The sequence below is a fragment of the Podarcis liolepis genome (genome assembly GCF_965112155.1).
Source record: "Podarcis liolepis genome assembly, chromosome: 13".
NCBI lineage: Eukaryota > Metazoa > Chordata > Lepidosauria > Squamata > Lacertidae > Podarcis > Podarcis liolepis.
Genome location: NC_139573.1, coordinates 16,709,568 through 16,724,999, shown reverse-complemented (window position 1 = coordinate 16,724,999; position 15,432 = coordinate 16,709,568). Strand labels below are relative to the sequence as shown.

Here is a 15,432-nt window from a genome sequence, read left to right as displayed (position 1 = left end):
TTCGCTTGCCCCCAGCCCCAGTGGCGTAGCGTGGGAGGGTGCAGGGGGGCCGGGCGCAACATCTGGGGGGGGGGGCGCGCTCGCACTCGAGTGCTAAAATCCACGGGTTAGGGGGCGCGAATTACTTGCCTTGCCCCGGGTGCTGACAACCCACGCTACGCCACTGCCTGGGGCTCTCTTCCCTACCTCCCTTGCATAGTCCATTTAAGCCGCGGGTGCCTGGCAGGGCTGCCTGTTGCCTGCTTTCAGCTTTCCCATCTCCGTTTAGAGCTTGGAAAATATCTGCTCCTTTAAGGAGTCGGCATTGATACCCCCCTCTTTCGGAAGAGCAAGTCTGGGCTGGTGGAAATAAATATCAGATGGTGCCACTTTCCGAGGTGTGGTTTGGTTTTTGAGTGTGTGTGTGTGTGTATTATCAGTGGCGTAGCGCGGGGGGTGGGGGGGGCGGCCGCACCGGGCGCAACATCTGGGGGTTAGGGTTAGGGGGCGCAAATCCACGGGTTAGGGGGCGCAAATCCACGGGTTAGGGGGCGCAAATTACTTGCCTTGCCCCGGGTGCTTACAACCCACGCTACGCCACTGTGTATTATCTCTCCCCTCCCACCTTTTTTATTGCAATCAGTAGTACATGAAACAAGCCTCTCTGTTGTTAATTATTTAAACCTTTTTTTTAAATTAAAGGTGGCTGGATGCTCAAGTTCCTAGTCCCTGGGGTGTGCTTGTCTCATGAGCTATGGGAGTAGCCGACCTTCTGGGGAAATAGTTAATGGGCCCTTCCGCAATGGTGTTCCGTTCCTAGACAGAATAATAGCGCATCGGTGGTGGATTTAATTCTGCCTTTTATTAGTTGTTCCCTGTGGTTACCATATTGTCGATTTCTGGAGTGGCACAGCAAAAGAGGGGACCACCCCCCACTCTCCCCTAGAAGATTTGTGGCATGAACAGCAATAGGATTTCATCGGGAAGTTCTAGGACTGGTGGGAAAGGAAGTATGTAGGACAGCCCCAAAACTTTTGCAGGTGCAAATAAAATCGATGCATGTCCAATGAAAAGCACCTCGTGTTCCCTGGACTTTTAGGGCAATGCATGGTGCTTTTGTTTGATACATAAAAATCTAGTTGCTCCCAAAGACTTGCTCCCAAAGCCCATCCAGACATGTAAAATGTGGACATGTATTTTAATCTGTTTTTTAGCATATGGTTCATTTGTAATTATTTTTAAATATTTTAAATAGTTGCGTGTAACTTCTTTTAGTGATAAAATGAAAATGGTTATAAAAAATCAAATTATGATAGTAATAATAAATGTGCAATGGAATACAGTTTTTCATAACAAAACAGTTTCTTATCAGAGCAACAGCATGATAAAGGAAGAGAAAATTAGCAACGCATATATTAATATGAATGTTTTGGACTGTTGGTAGATCTCTGTCCTGTATAAAACTGTTCTATTCCCTATTAAAGTTATCTAAGGCTGTGTACATATCACACTTTTAAAGCACACACACACACTCCAGTAATTCTGAGAGCTGTAGGTTACCGCAAAAGAGCTATAACTCCCAGCACCCTTAACAAACTACAGCTTCCGGGGTGCTGCTTTTTCTAGGTGCTTTAAATGTATGATGTGCACTCAGCCTAAGCCTAGACTCCACTTTCTTGAGCCTTTTGTCATGGGGGGGGGTAGTGGGGAAGATTCCCTCACTCCAGTTTCCTTCCAAATATTAGAGTGCATACCCCCCCCCCAATTTTAGAAGAGTTTCCCCCAGTGATGGCTGCTGTGGGGTTTGTGTTTCAGCATTAATCTTGCACTGACTGCTCTGTTTGAATTGAACAAGCTGGGCTCGCCCCTTCTTGCAAAGGAAATTGTGAAACATCTGCAAGCACGCAAGGGAGCATGGCTGGCATTGTTCCAGGGCTGAATTGCATGAAACAGGCTGATCTGCCAGAGAAAGGTAATCAGCGCTCGCACCCCGGTGGGCAGATCGGTCGCGCACAGCAACCCTCCCTAAAAAAAGCTGATAAACTATGGTGTTCCCTGCCCCCCCCCAAAGCTCAAAAACTCTGTGCAACCTTCCCTTTAAAAAGCTCAACAACTTTGGGGTACCCTCTGTAAAAAAAAGATATGGGGGGGGTGACAAAAAAAAATTGCGCACCGGGTACCACCTGACATTGCTAGCCTCTGGCTGAGCCAAACTTGGAAGAAAGCAGGGTGTTTTCATTTTGTGTTTCCCCCCTGCCTGCCAGCCAGCCAGTCTTCCGGGAGCGCCCGAAAGGCCCTTCCCACGTTCTCGCCTTCTCAGGTACGACGCTGATTCTCTTTTCCGTAGGAGGAAACCTCGGGAGTCTCCGCCCCTGCCAAGCGCCCGCGGAGGAGCCGCTTCCCCGAGGGCGTCGCCCGCTTCCTTCCTATTGTCCTTTCGGACGCTGCCGCCTCTCCGGCTCTGTCGCGGGGCGAGACTTTCCTCTGGGCAGGGGCGCCATGACGACCCCCGAAGACCCCTCGGCGAAGGAGCCCCTGGAGGAAGGAGGCGAGAAGCTGAAGGCGAAAGAGGCCGGCAGGTCCACCAAGAAGTGGTGGTGGAAGGAAGAGGAGAGGGAGGTAGATCCCCTCCTCCAGTTCCAGAGGTCCCGATGGCTCGAGGTCGGTGGGCGCCAGAAGGAGCCTCTGGAGGAAGGAGGCGAGAAGCTGAAGACGGGGGAGGCCGGCAAGTCCACCAAAAAGAAGGGGGGAAGGAAGGAAGGGGAGAGGGAGGAGGATCCCTTCCTCAAGTTCCAGAGGTCCCGATGGCTCAAGGGCGGTGGGCGCCAGAGTAGCAGCAGCAGCAACGACGACGACGACGACGTCTGGGACCCCAACACGTCGGGATTGCCGCACTTGTTCGCCCCGCAGTTTCTCTCTGAGTGGGAGAATCGCTTTCTCGCTCTGCTCCCTATCGCTCGCAACCTGCAATTCTCCCTGCAGCTTTTGGATCGGTACGAACGGCGGAGGTTCCGGCGCAAACTGCGCGAGATCCCGCTCGAGGAGGGCTTCGTCCGCATCCCTGAGGAGGCGCTGCACAAGGCAGGCGCCCCTCGCCTCGGAAACCTGCTGCTCAGCTACTACGGCGGAACTTACGCAGTCGAGGTGGCGGCCGACGCGCTGAGGAACGTTGACTGCGAGTACCAGGCGGACACTCTCCTCTCCATCTACGAACGTAAGTCTTTGGTGGATCCTGACCTTCGCAGCCGTTCAGTCTGACAGCAGATCTTTCCTTCCCTGCTTGCGCCAGCCCAGCGCTGAGCTGCAGCCGTGAAGGAGGGAAGGAAAAACAACCATCTGCTTGGAATGTTTGGAAGTACATTTACTTTAGCGCCAGACATTTAGCGCATATAGAATAATTTGGTATGTTTCAACCGTCTGATTGCTATTGCTTAAAATATTACAACCACCTTCTGCGCCCTTAGGACACACAGAACAGCAAATAATCAGCCTTAAGCAAAAGGGCTCAGAGTCCTTAGGACTCGGGGTTGAGCTTGTCCCTTTGTAGAAGGGAAAGTCCTTTTTCTTTCCTGCTTGAGCCCTGCAAAAAATTTTAATCAGGCCTGTAAGTTCAGAAAGTTTTCAGGCCATCCTGACATCTCTGAAACAGAGGAAGGTCCCAAATGGGCCTCATAGTCCATCTAGCTCAGGATTGCTAATCTTGCCTGACTGCGGCTCTCCAGGGTTTCAGGCAGGAGTTTTTCGCTGCCCTACCTGGAGACACTGGGACGCGGGTGGCGCTGTGGGTAAAACCTCAGTGGCTAGGACTTGCCGATCGTATGGTCGTCGGTTCGAACCCCCACGGCGGGGTGAGCTCCCGTCTTTCGGTCCCAGCTCCTGCCCACCTAGCAGTTCAAAAGCATCCCTAAGTGCAAGTAGATAAATAGGTACCGCTTTATAGCGGGAAGGTAAACGGCGTTTCAGTGCTGCGCTGGTGCTGGCTCGCCAGAGCAGCTTTGTCATGCTGGCCACATGACCCGGAAGTGTCTTCGGACAGCGCTGGCCCCCGGCCTCTTAAGTGAGATGGGCGCACAACCCTAGAGTAGGACACGACTGCCCGTACGGGCAGGGGTACCTTTACCTTTACCTGGAGACACCAGGGATTGAACCTGGGACCTTCTGCATGCAAAGCAGGTGTTCTGCCACTGAGCCATGGCTCTTCCCTGGTCATCCAGCTGGAAGTGCTGCCTGCTGAATGTCCTGCAAATAGCTTCCTCTAGGAAGAGGAGGAGGAATTTCCATGTTTTATGATGGTATAAGCAGGTTCCCGGGACGCAGGTGGCACTGTGGGTAAAACCTCAGCGCCTAGGACTTGCCGATCGCATGGTCGGCGGCTCAAATCCCCGCAGCGGGGTGCGCTCCCATCGTTCGGTCCCAGCGCCTGCCAACCTAGCAGTTCGAAAGCACCTCCGGGTGCAAGTAGATAAATAGGGACCGCTTACCAGTGGGAAGGTAAACGGTGTTCCGTGTGCTGCGCTGGCTCGCCAGATGCAGCTTGTCACGCTGGCCACGTGACCCAGAAGTGTCTGCGGACAGCGCCGGCTCCCGGCCTATAGAGTGAGATGAGCGCACAACCCTAGAGTCTGTCAAGACTGGCCCGTATGGGCAGGGGTACCTTTACCTTTTTAAGCAGGTTCCCAGGATTTTCTATTCAATTCTGTCACTGCAGCACAGTCTCCAAATGGCTGTCTGCTGAACATGCTGCATGCCCATTATTACAGGATGACGTCAGATGATTATTATAAATAAGGAAAAGGGTTTCCACCCCACAATAAACTTTTGGTTAAGCTTCCTTCAGATCAGCCCAATCCTGTACATGGAAAAAAATTCAGGAGCTCAAGAAAGGTTTAGGAAAGAGCCTTCAAGAGCAATGTATGTGCTTAAATAATTGACAAAAGCCACAATTTTAGTGATGTTTTCTCCTCCATAAAAACCTATTCCAATAAAAAACAAATATAAAACACTGAACTTTTTGACATTAGGTAGCAAGCAGTCCTGTTTAACCTTCATCCAATTTTGTTGGGCTTTCCCTCAACACAGGCACACTTTTAATTCTTTAGCTTACACATAAGTAGACCTACAGGGTAGTCCTTCTATAACGTAATCACCAATTATCCAGCGGTGGAGGAAGCCGCTCAGGCTCCTGGGGCGACTCGCCCAGGGTGGGGAGAACTGCCCATAGGGGCGGGCGCACCGTGGGGCCTCCGGAGTCTGCCTGCCTCCTCCCACTCAGCCACCCTACAGCTGGGGGGGGGGGGGAGGCAGCGGGTGGACCGTTTTGGCAGTGTGGAGTCTGCATGCCCAAGCCACCATATCTCTCTCAGACTCCACGCTGGGGCCTGCAGTGCACCCGAGCCACACATCTCTCCCAAGAAATCTTCTGTTGTAATTTTTGTTGTTTCACAAAAAGTCTTCCATATTACAGAGTTTAAAATAAAGCAGTGGTAACTCGGGTTAAGTACTTAATTCATTCCGGAGGTCCATACTTAACCTGAAACTGTTCTTAACCTGAAGCACCACTTTAGCTAATGGGGCCTGGCGCTGCGCCGCCGGAGCACGATTTCTGTTCTCATCCTGAAGTAAAGTTCTTAACCTGAAGCTCTATTTCTGGGTTAGCAGAGTCTGTAAACTGAAGCGTATGTAACCCGAGGTACCACTGTACCTAAATAAGACCATAGGAATTTGACACTGTACTGGCATAGTTCCTGTTTCTGCTCTAATAAATAGCTGCTGGAGTTGGGGGTGGGTAAACCAAGTAGTCTTATTAGAAATTAATTTCTCCCCAATGCGTTAACTGTGGGAGCACCTAACCATTATTTGTTCTCAGTGCAGGTACAATCATACTGCCATCTTTGCTTCTGGTAAAACTAAGAATTGCTTGTGCAGATCTTGATGTCTTCAAGGCCTAAGTGCTGCTATATGGTGTGACCAAGTACTCCTATTGGAGAACAAATCTCCAAATCATTGAAATATCTCACTTGTTCAATTATTTGTTCATTTAGGAACCATTTATGCTTCACAGGCTGTGCCTCAAATACTACAGCTTTTGTCTTGGAATAATTTATATTCAAACCTTTGTTAGGACAAACTACTAAAGTTCTTTAGTAATCCCCTCATACCCACGTGTTTGTAGCAAGATGGGATAAAAGTGTAACAGGAAAAAATTCTGGTTGTTTTAGTTCTAGTTATTACATCATTTACATAAATGTTAAACAGCAGGGGTGCCAATAAGCACCCTTGTTCTACTCCATTTGTTGTCAGAACTAGGGCTGTCAAGTGTCAACTGACCATTCGCCCCTACTCTTTCTCTCATATACATTTCACAGTCTGATATCCACTGGAATTCCAAAGGGCTAGTGTCACACAAACATCAATGGTTAAAGGAAAAAGTGGTTACCCAGCAAGAAATGCACTGGTGCTAATTAAATATAGCAAAAGACTGCTGGGGGCAGGGATAAAACAGCCAGTTTTGACCTCTCCCTTACCTTTCCACAGTTGACAGTGTCATGCCCCCTGATATGCAGAGGAATGTACGAAAGAAAAATGTGTGGTAAGTCCCATTGCAATTCTACTTGTAGCTTACAGTGGAAGAGCATTGATTGGATGGTGTGAGAATCAGATCTTAGCTTGGGAGGGAGCTTCATCCAGGAAAAAGGATGGGCAAATGTGTCACTGGAATGATGCATATTATGTGCACACACTACCCCCCCTTTTGAAATTCAACACCTAAATGTATACAGAATCCAGATCTGTGGGTAGTGGGCTCTGGAAGATGGGCTGTCAAGCTACTAAGTCTAATTCGAAGCCTCTTATTAACTTGGTAGATAAGCAAGCCAAATTTTCTTTCTGCTAGAAAGACTGCCCCATTCTCCTCCCAGTTTATTTCTGAAATCTATTCTTTACAGCTGGCCTGGGGCAGAAGGTTTTCCCACTTTGGTCTTTAAAAAAACCCTACAAGAAAACTGTGATTGACTAGTTTGTCAGCACCCCCCCCCCAATGAAGTGGCTTTTTCCTTCTGCTGGTGGAAAGTAGGCTGCCTTACCTGAAAGAGGAGGCAGATCAGCTGGATAATAATAATAATACCCTAGCCCAGAGGGGAGAGGGGGAGGCACAGCTGCTGCATCTTCCTCTCTCAGGAAGACGGGAAAAGTATGGACAAGAGAGGCAGCTGACTGGTTTGAGTCCCTGCTGCAGATTCAGGCCACCAGCTCAGCTTCACCCGCACCAACCACCTGCCACACACCTTCCTTTCAGGTCTCCATTTTGAAAATCACTCTATTACAACTTTGCCTTCCTTGTTCCTTAGGGGTGTGGATGAAGTTGTAACACTTCCATTTTCAAAATAGAGACCTGCAAGGAAGGGCAGATGTGCAGTTGAGGAGGAGGAGGAAGTGGTGAGTTAGCGGTCGGTGGAGGAGGAGAGGCAGCAAGAGGGCCTGTGGGAGAGCTGGTCACAGAGGCAGCGGCAGGCAGATCTGCAACCCCTCTTAGGAGGGTTCAGGTCTGCCCCACCCCCAGGCAGCTTGCCTCACCCTCTTCATGGGCAGCCTAATAACGAAGTCAGCAGCGGCTCCTGCCTTGGATGCAACCTAGAAAGGAGTGCAAAATGTATCACGAAGACTGTGTATATTCTTGGCCGGTAAAAAAGGGGTGGCAAATTACATCATGCTTTCTTTGCAGTGTGGAGTAAATCAACATATTTTCCAGGTTGCAAAGGAAAAGCAGAGCTCAGTATGCTCAGAGGATCAGTGAAGGCAGTATACTAGGGGTGGAAAAATTAAGCCCCAGTTGTATCCTAATCAAGCTGTAATTCTCACTTCCGGAGGCGGCGCGAATGACAATGGCGGTCCTCTTTACTTTGTGAAGAGGAAGCTCCGCGGAAATGGGTCGTCCGCTACGGCGAAGCGGAGACCCACATTAGAAACCCACAGGCAGCGAAAGCCTGTGGTCGTGGGACTCGGCGGGCACCAGAAGCGCCCCCGAAAACGAAGAAGGGACCCCGTAAGGGGCTCCGGAACGTGGAAGGGTTGGCGCGGTGCTGGCGCGGTGCTGTGAGTCGATTGCTCTTTCTGTGGAGTGAAGCCGCATAGCCGCTGTCAGTGAGCGCTGACCTTTTTTCCTGGGAACATTTGACCTGAAAACATCAACCCGTGAGTAAAAAAGACAGAAGGAATTGGAGGCTAAATTCCAATTTAAATTGACTTTAAAATTCGGTTAAAAAGCCGGAGACGTAAACAGGAAGTCCGTCTTTCGTTTCTGCTTAAGACCTAAAGCAAAGGACTTTGATGTCTGGAGCCTTTGAAGAGGTGTTAAAAGTACCTAATCTGTGCATCTTATGGAACTGCTTTTTAAGGAGATAAAGGATTTAACTTTTTCCTACTGCTTGTTATGGACTGCGTTTTACCTCTCCCTTTGGATTTACAAACTTCACTGAGAAACCCAGGCAGTCGGGCTGCCAGATTAATGGAACTGTCAGATTGCAGACTTTGACTCTTTGTTACTTTGATCTGCTACAACTGAGTGTTATTGGAACTGTTACATTTGGAACATTGTGTCTGGCACTTTTTAGTGACATTGTGATATTCTAAGACCAACTCTGCTAACCACAAGAGAGCTGAAGGTTTTTTTTGGATATTGGTGGCTGTGTGGACTTTGTTATAAAAGTGTTGAAAATTTGGATTAATCAGAGTTATTTATTTAGTAGTTTTGCTTCTACTCTCAAGTACATTTGAACTCCCCCTAGAGGACTTTGGAATTACAACTGTATGCGATTTTGCCTTTCCTCTCTTTCCTATCTTTTTGTTTATTCTCTGGGCCTGTGAATTCCCATGGGACTTTACACAGTTTGACCTTGGCTACTAGACAGAACTGGAATGAGCGGTGCTGGGAAAACAAGAGCAGCCAAAGCGAAAGCCAAACAAACAACTTTGACCTCAACTTTGACTTTAGCGTCACAGCCATGCAGATCATCTGTCCCTGCTGTTTTGGTGGCAGAGGAAGAAGAAATTGAGCAACCTTTGCCTGAAGGCATGGCTGCAGGAGGATCTGATTCAATATTAGACAAAATCTTTCAAAAATTGGAACTACTGGATAAGAAAGCGGATGACCAATCGGCTAAGATTGACCAAAACACAGCCAGTGTAAACAAATTGACTGAGCAGGTTGCTTTGAATGCACAATCAATTGGGAAATTATTTGAAGCCACCACAGAAAATCGTAAACTGGCCGAGGAAGCCAATCAAAAAGTTGAAGGATTAAAGGAGGAGGTGAAACCATTGCACAAACAGATTGGAGAACAGCAGATCTATCTGTCTATGATAGAACTGCGCAGCCGGGAGAATAATTTGAGACTGAGGTCAATCTTGGAACTTGAGCAAGGGAACTTAATTGAATACCTGACAAAAGAATTTTCCAAGTTTTGGACATTGGAAGAAGAAAAGGACTTTAAAATTGTGACTGCCTTTAGACTTGGAAAAGCAGTAAGGAAAGACAGGCCCAGAGACTGTTTGATTACTCTGAGATCTAAGGAGGAAAGAGATAAAATACTAAGTCTACATTACGAAAAGTCACTCCAAATTCAAGACAAAAGAGCAGAAATTTTCAAAGACATCCCGAAACAACTTTTGGACCTTAGATCTACTTACACAGAGCTAACAAGACTGCTGAGGAGCAACTCAATTGCTTTTAGGTGGGAATTTCCCCAAGGATTATCTTTTACATTTAGAGGGAAGAAGGTGAAAATTATAACAGCCGAGGACAAAGAAAATTTTTTGAGTGCTTACGGAGAAGACCTTCAGAAAGGGATTGAAAGACCCCCTGGGCCTGGGCCATTGCTTATACCTACACCTTTGGGACCTGAAGACCAAGAGAAAGAGACGCCACCACCAAAAGAATAACAGATTTGTCCAGGATGTCTCTGCAACTTCTTAGCTGGAATATTAACTGCTGTAACTCCCCGGAAAAAAGGAAAAGAACATTTCATGTATTGAAAAAAGAACAATTGGACATTATTTGTTTGCAAGAAACACATGTGACTAGGCTCCACAGAAAAGTGCTAATAAATAAGAGATTAGGCCAAGAATTTATTTCATCGGACCGAGTTAAGAAAAGAGGAGTGGTGATATATGCAAAGGAGAGCCTATCACCAAAATTTTTATTTAAAGATGAGCAAGGAAGAATTTTGGCAATCGAAATACAAACCCAAGGCGAAAAGTTCTTGATATTAGGAATCTATGCACCAAATGAGGGGAAATCGGAATTTTACAAGAAGCTGCATGAGATAATGCTGGACTATCTGGACTATAACAACATCATTATGATGGGGGATATGAATGGGGTGGTATCAACAAACATGGATAAGTCACATAGCCAAAATGTGACAAAAGATGGCAGACTACCTAAAACTTTTTTTGAACTGACTGACAATATGGACTTGATTGACATTTGGAGAACAAAGAACCCCCTAGGAAGAGAAGGAACATTCTTTTCTGAAGCCCAACTGACATGGACCAAATATGGACAACTAGAGGTCTGGCACCTAAGATAAGAAAAGTGGAAATCTGCCCAAAGACCTGCTCCGACCATAATGCAGTAAAGATGGACATGAGGCTAATTCCAACCGGCTCCTTTAGATGGAAGATGAATGACAATTTGTTTAGAAATCAGGAGATTATTAAAAAGGCCCAAAAAGCTTTGAAGGACTATTTTGATATAAATTTGAACACTATGGTGGAAAAAAGAGTAATCTGGGACGCAAGTAAAGCAGTAATGAGGGGATTTCTGATACAACAGAACACCATAAAGAAAAGAGCACAGAATGAGAAAAAAGACAAGATTTTGGGAAAAATTAAAGAATGTGAGAAGAAGTTAAGATCGAAACCGAAGTCACAGGAGATTTTGAGAGAAATTAAACTCTATCAAACACAATACTCCAAATTGATAAATCAGGAAGTGGAGTGGAAAATTAAGTTAATGAAACAAAGATAATTTGAATCGGCAAATAAATGTGGAAAACTGCTAGCATGGCAGTTGAAAAAGAGACAAAAATTAAATACGGTTACCAACTTAGAGATTGAAGGGAAAAATATCCAGAATCCTGTGGAAATTAGAAAGTGTTTCCAGAGATACTTCAAACAAAAAAAATACTCAAGGGCCGCAAAGCGAGACTGAGATAGATCAATTTTTGAGAAGAAATGGATTACCAAAATTGTCTCAAAAAAATAAGACAATTCTGAACTGTAAAATAACACAACAAGAGATTGAAGATGCCATTCAGAACATGCAATTGGGCAAATCTCCAGGGCCAGATGGGCTTACCTCCAAATATTATAAGATATTGAAAGACAACTTGATACATCCATTAATGGAGGTTTGCAACGAGATTATGGAGGGGAAGAAAGCACCGGAATCGTGGAAAGAAGCCTTCATCACATTGATACCCAAATTAGAAACAGAAAAGACACAGCTTAAGAACTACCGCCCCATCTCCCTCCTAAATGTGGATTACAAAATTTTTGCAGATATTTTAGCAAATAGATTTAAAAAGGTTTTAAATGAAATGATCCATACGGATCAGACAGGTTTTCTCCCAGGTAGACATTTGTTTGCTAACACAAGGAATATTATTGACATTTTGGAACTTTTGCAAACAAACATTAATACAAAAGCAGTGTTAATTTTCATAGATGCGGAGAAGGCCTTTGACAATATTTCATGGAAGTTCATGAGGAAAAACCTTGAAGGGATGGGAGTGGGACGGGGGTTTGAAAATGGTATAGAAGCAATCTACTCAGAGCAAAAGGCCAAATTGATAGTTAACAATGTGGTGACAGAAGAGTTTAAAATTGAAAAAGGAACACGACAAGGTTGCCCTATCTCCCCTTTATTATTTATTTCGGTCCTGGAGGTGCTCTTGAATATGATCAGAGGGGATCGGTTGGTCGAAGGAATACAGGTCGGAGCCAAACAGTACAAATTAAAAGCTTTTGCAGATGACCTAGTTTTGACATTACAGGAGCCAGAATCTAGTACAAAAAGGGTTTTAGAATTGATTCATGAGTTTGGTCGGGTGGCGGGATTTAAACTAAATAAGCAGAAAACTAAGGTACTGGAAAAAAATTTGACACCTTCGGAATCAAAAAGGTTTCAGAAAGAGACAGACCTAAATGTGGTTAAAAAAGTGAGATACCTATGGGTAAACATGAAAGCCAAGAACTTGAACTTATTTAAGGACAACTATGAAAAATGTTGGTCAGAAATTAAAAAGGATCTAGAAAGTTGGTCAAAATTGAAACTTTCCTTGTTGGGTCGAATTGCTGCTATAAAGATGAATGTATTGCCAAAAATGCTGTTTTTGTTTCAGACCTTACAGATTGTGGACAAGGTGGAGTGTTTCAGGAAGTGGCAGAGAGATATTTCCAAATTTGTCTGGCAGGGCAAAAAGCCCAGAATTAAGTTTAAAATTTTAACCGATGCTAAAGAAAGAGGGGGGTTTGCCCTGCCAGACTTAAGGCTGTACTATGAATCAGCAGCTTTCTGCTGGATGAAAGATTGGCTGCTCCTTGAAAATACTGATGTTTTGGATTTGGAAGGATTTAACAATGCTTACGGATGGCATGCATATTTGTGGTACGACAAGGTTAAAGTTCATAAGGCTTTCAAGAACCATATTGTCAGGAAAGCAGTATTTAGTGTCTGGATGAAATATAAAGACTTATTAGAAAACAAGACCCCAAGGTGGCTGTCACCAATGGAAGCTAAGGCCCGGAAAAGACTCAATATGGAGGCCAAATGGCCGAAATATTGGGAAATATTAGAAAAGGATGGAGATACCTGGAGATTGCAGAGTTTGGAGAAACTAAAAGATAAAGTGCGGGATTGGTTACATTATGCTCAGATAAAAGAGGTTTTTAAATTGGATAAAAAGATAGGATTCCAGGTGGAAAAATCGAAATTAGAAGCAGAATTGTTAGAACCTAAGACTAAGGTACTTTCAAAAATGTATAACTTGCTGTTAAAATGGAATACACAAGATGAAATGGTTAAATCAGCTATGATAAAATGGGCACAGGATATTGGGTATAACATTATGTTTGCTGACTGGGAAAAGTTATGGACCACCAGTATGAAGTTCACGGCATGTAATGCCTTAAAAGAAAATATTATGAAAATGATATATAGGTGGTACATGACCCCAGTCAAGCTTGCAAAAATATATCATATGCCTGACAATAAATGTTGGAAGTGTAAAGAAATTGAAGGAACATTCTTTCACCTCTGGTGGACTTGACCTAGGGTTAAGACCTTCTGGGAAATGATTTATAATGAGTTGAAAAAGGTATTTAAGTATACCTTTCCTAAGAAACCAGAGGCCTTCCTTTTGGGCATTGTTGGCCAGAGGGTGTTAAAGAAGGACCGAACATTCTTTATGTATGCAACAACAGCAGCAAGGATACTTATTGCTAAATATTGGAAAACCCAAGATTTGCCCACGCTGGAAGAATGGCAGACGCAACTGATAGACTACATGGAACTGGCAGAAATGACTGGCAGAATCCAAGACTTGGGAGAAGAAGCTGTGGAGGAGGATTGGAAGAAATATAAGGACTATTTACAAAAATATTGCAAACTGAATGAGTGCTAAGTAGGATGCAGGACTGAAAATAACTTGGCACCAGCAAGCTGTTTGAAAGGATTTTGAGAATATGTGAAATGTGAGAAAAAAGATAAACTTTGGATTAATATTAACTTAACTTAAGAACTTATGTTGTTGATAAAAATATTCAAAGTCAGGGACATAATATTGGGAAAATACAAAATAAGATTTGAAATAAGGTGATAATTTGCTGTTTAAAACTTTATAAGTGGGAACGCAGGAACGAGAGACGTGAGGAAATCCAAAATTTGATGAAAGTATGGTTATTAACTAATTGATTTTGTTGTTCTATTTTCTTGTTCTTTTTCTTTTTTTTCTGGAGGGTGTTTTAATTTTTCTACTTTCTTGTGTCTTTCTTTGTTTATGGTACTTTGGTGATGGTTTTATGTGTATTGGATGATTATAAACGCTTAAAATCTTTAATAAATATTATTTAAAAAAAACAAAAAACAAAAAAAAACAAGCTGTAATTCTCTCCCCACAGCAATGCCTAAAATCAAATAAATGTTTTTGCCACAGGTCACTGGAAGGAGTCGCTATCACTGATGATGAAATAGTCTGCAAGGGAAGAAAAGAATTACTTGCAATTATTGAAAAGGACCTAGAATTCTTTTTACGTGAATTGTGCTATGGCTTTATTATCACACGGAAAGAATACTGGGATTTGTGGAAAGCAGAGGAAGACTCCAAGGAGAAAAGTGAAAAATTGCTGAATATGATCCAGGAAAGGGGGGAGGCAACTTGTTGCTGGTTCCTGGAACAAGTAGAAAGGAAACATCCAGGCTCTATTCAGATTCTGCTAGTTGCAGTACGTGGTGAGTTTGACTTAGAGTAGTTTCTGAACGTCAAGGACAGTTCAACTACCTTCCTTCTCCTTCCAGCATTCATGTCAGGTAAAGAATGATCTTTTACAGGTTTGGATAAAAAATTAGTCCAGGCTTCTTGCCGCTCAGTGCTGCAGTCAGAATCCCCCCTATCTGCAGAGGAAGGAAGAAGCAAGATGGAAAACCCAGCAGTTTGTGGGGAAAGTGTTGTGTGTAACCTGTGTCCCTGTGAGGTAAGTGGCTGAACACATGGGCCGAGACTGGGGGTGGTGGGGGGAGAGCTGCCTCCACCCAATCAAGTAAATGAATAAAAATACTTAACTAAAAGTAGAAATTCTAGAAAGATTTTGACAGATCTTTCTGAGCACTTGGGGTCAAAAGAAAGTGATTTAAAACAACTGTTGTTGAGACACTTCATTCAAGACGGAGTCAGACAGAAGATGGTAGCAGGTCTGTGTCCTGCCCCCGCTTCCATAAATCCTGGTTGGACATGTTGCTTACATTACCCATCTGCAGGAATGAATACACATGGATACTCTGCAGGCAATTTAGCCGATATCTGAAATGGTGAAATGACCAGGGCAATGGGCAAGATTACTCCTGAGTGTCCGTGCTCCGGAACTGGAGCCAAACCAGCTGCATGGTTAAACATGTGAGAGGGTGACTATAATGAAGTTGGCAGAATGAGTCCAAAGGAACTCAGACTAGAGCCTCTGTGGGTTTTTCCTTTCGCAGTAGCTCTCATGTGATTAAATCCCTAAATGTTAATAGGGAGAAACCTGTTCTATGGAACAGAGAGAATACTGCTGAGGTGAAAGTAAACTTTTTTCATAAGAAACTGTAAGACCTGAGTGAGAACTACAAGTCAAGTGAGAACGTAGCCCTGTTTCAATAATCATGAGACTGTAAATATTTTCCTCTCAGTTATATGTTTA

General features: G+C 44.6%; 1 protein-coding gene across 1 annotated transcript in view; it reads left to right on the top strand.

The window, feature by feature from the left end:
- The first annotated feature begins 1,272 nt into the window (after positions 1–1,272).
- LOC310691136 (uncharacterized protein) overlaps positions 1,273–15,432 on the top strand; it is a 36,016-nt gene continuing 21,856 nt past the window's right edge. The window contains exons 1-5 of the mRNA XM_083470737.1: positions 1,273–1,951; positions 2,327–3,193; positions 6,514–6,568; positions 14,193–14,488; positions 14,588–14,730. Coding sequence (XP_083326863.1) covers positions 1,894–1,951; positions 2,327–3,193; positions 6,514–6,568; positions 14,193–14,488; positions 14,588–14,730 — 1,419 coding nt within the window. The 5' untranslated portion in view covers positions 1,273–1,893. The remainder of the gene's footprint in view (positions 1,952–2,326; positions 3,194–6,513; positions 6,569–14,192; positions 14,489–14,587; positions 14,731–15,432) is intronic.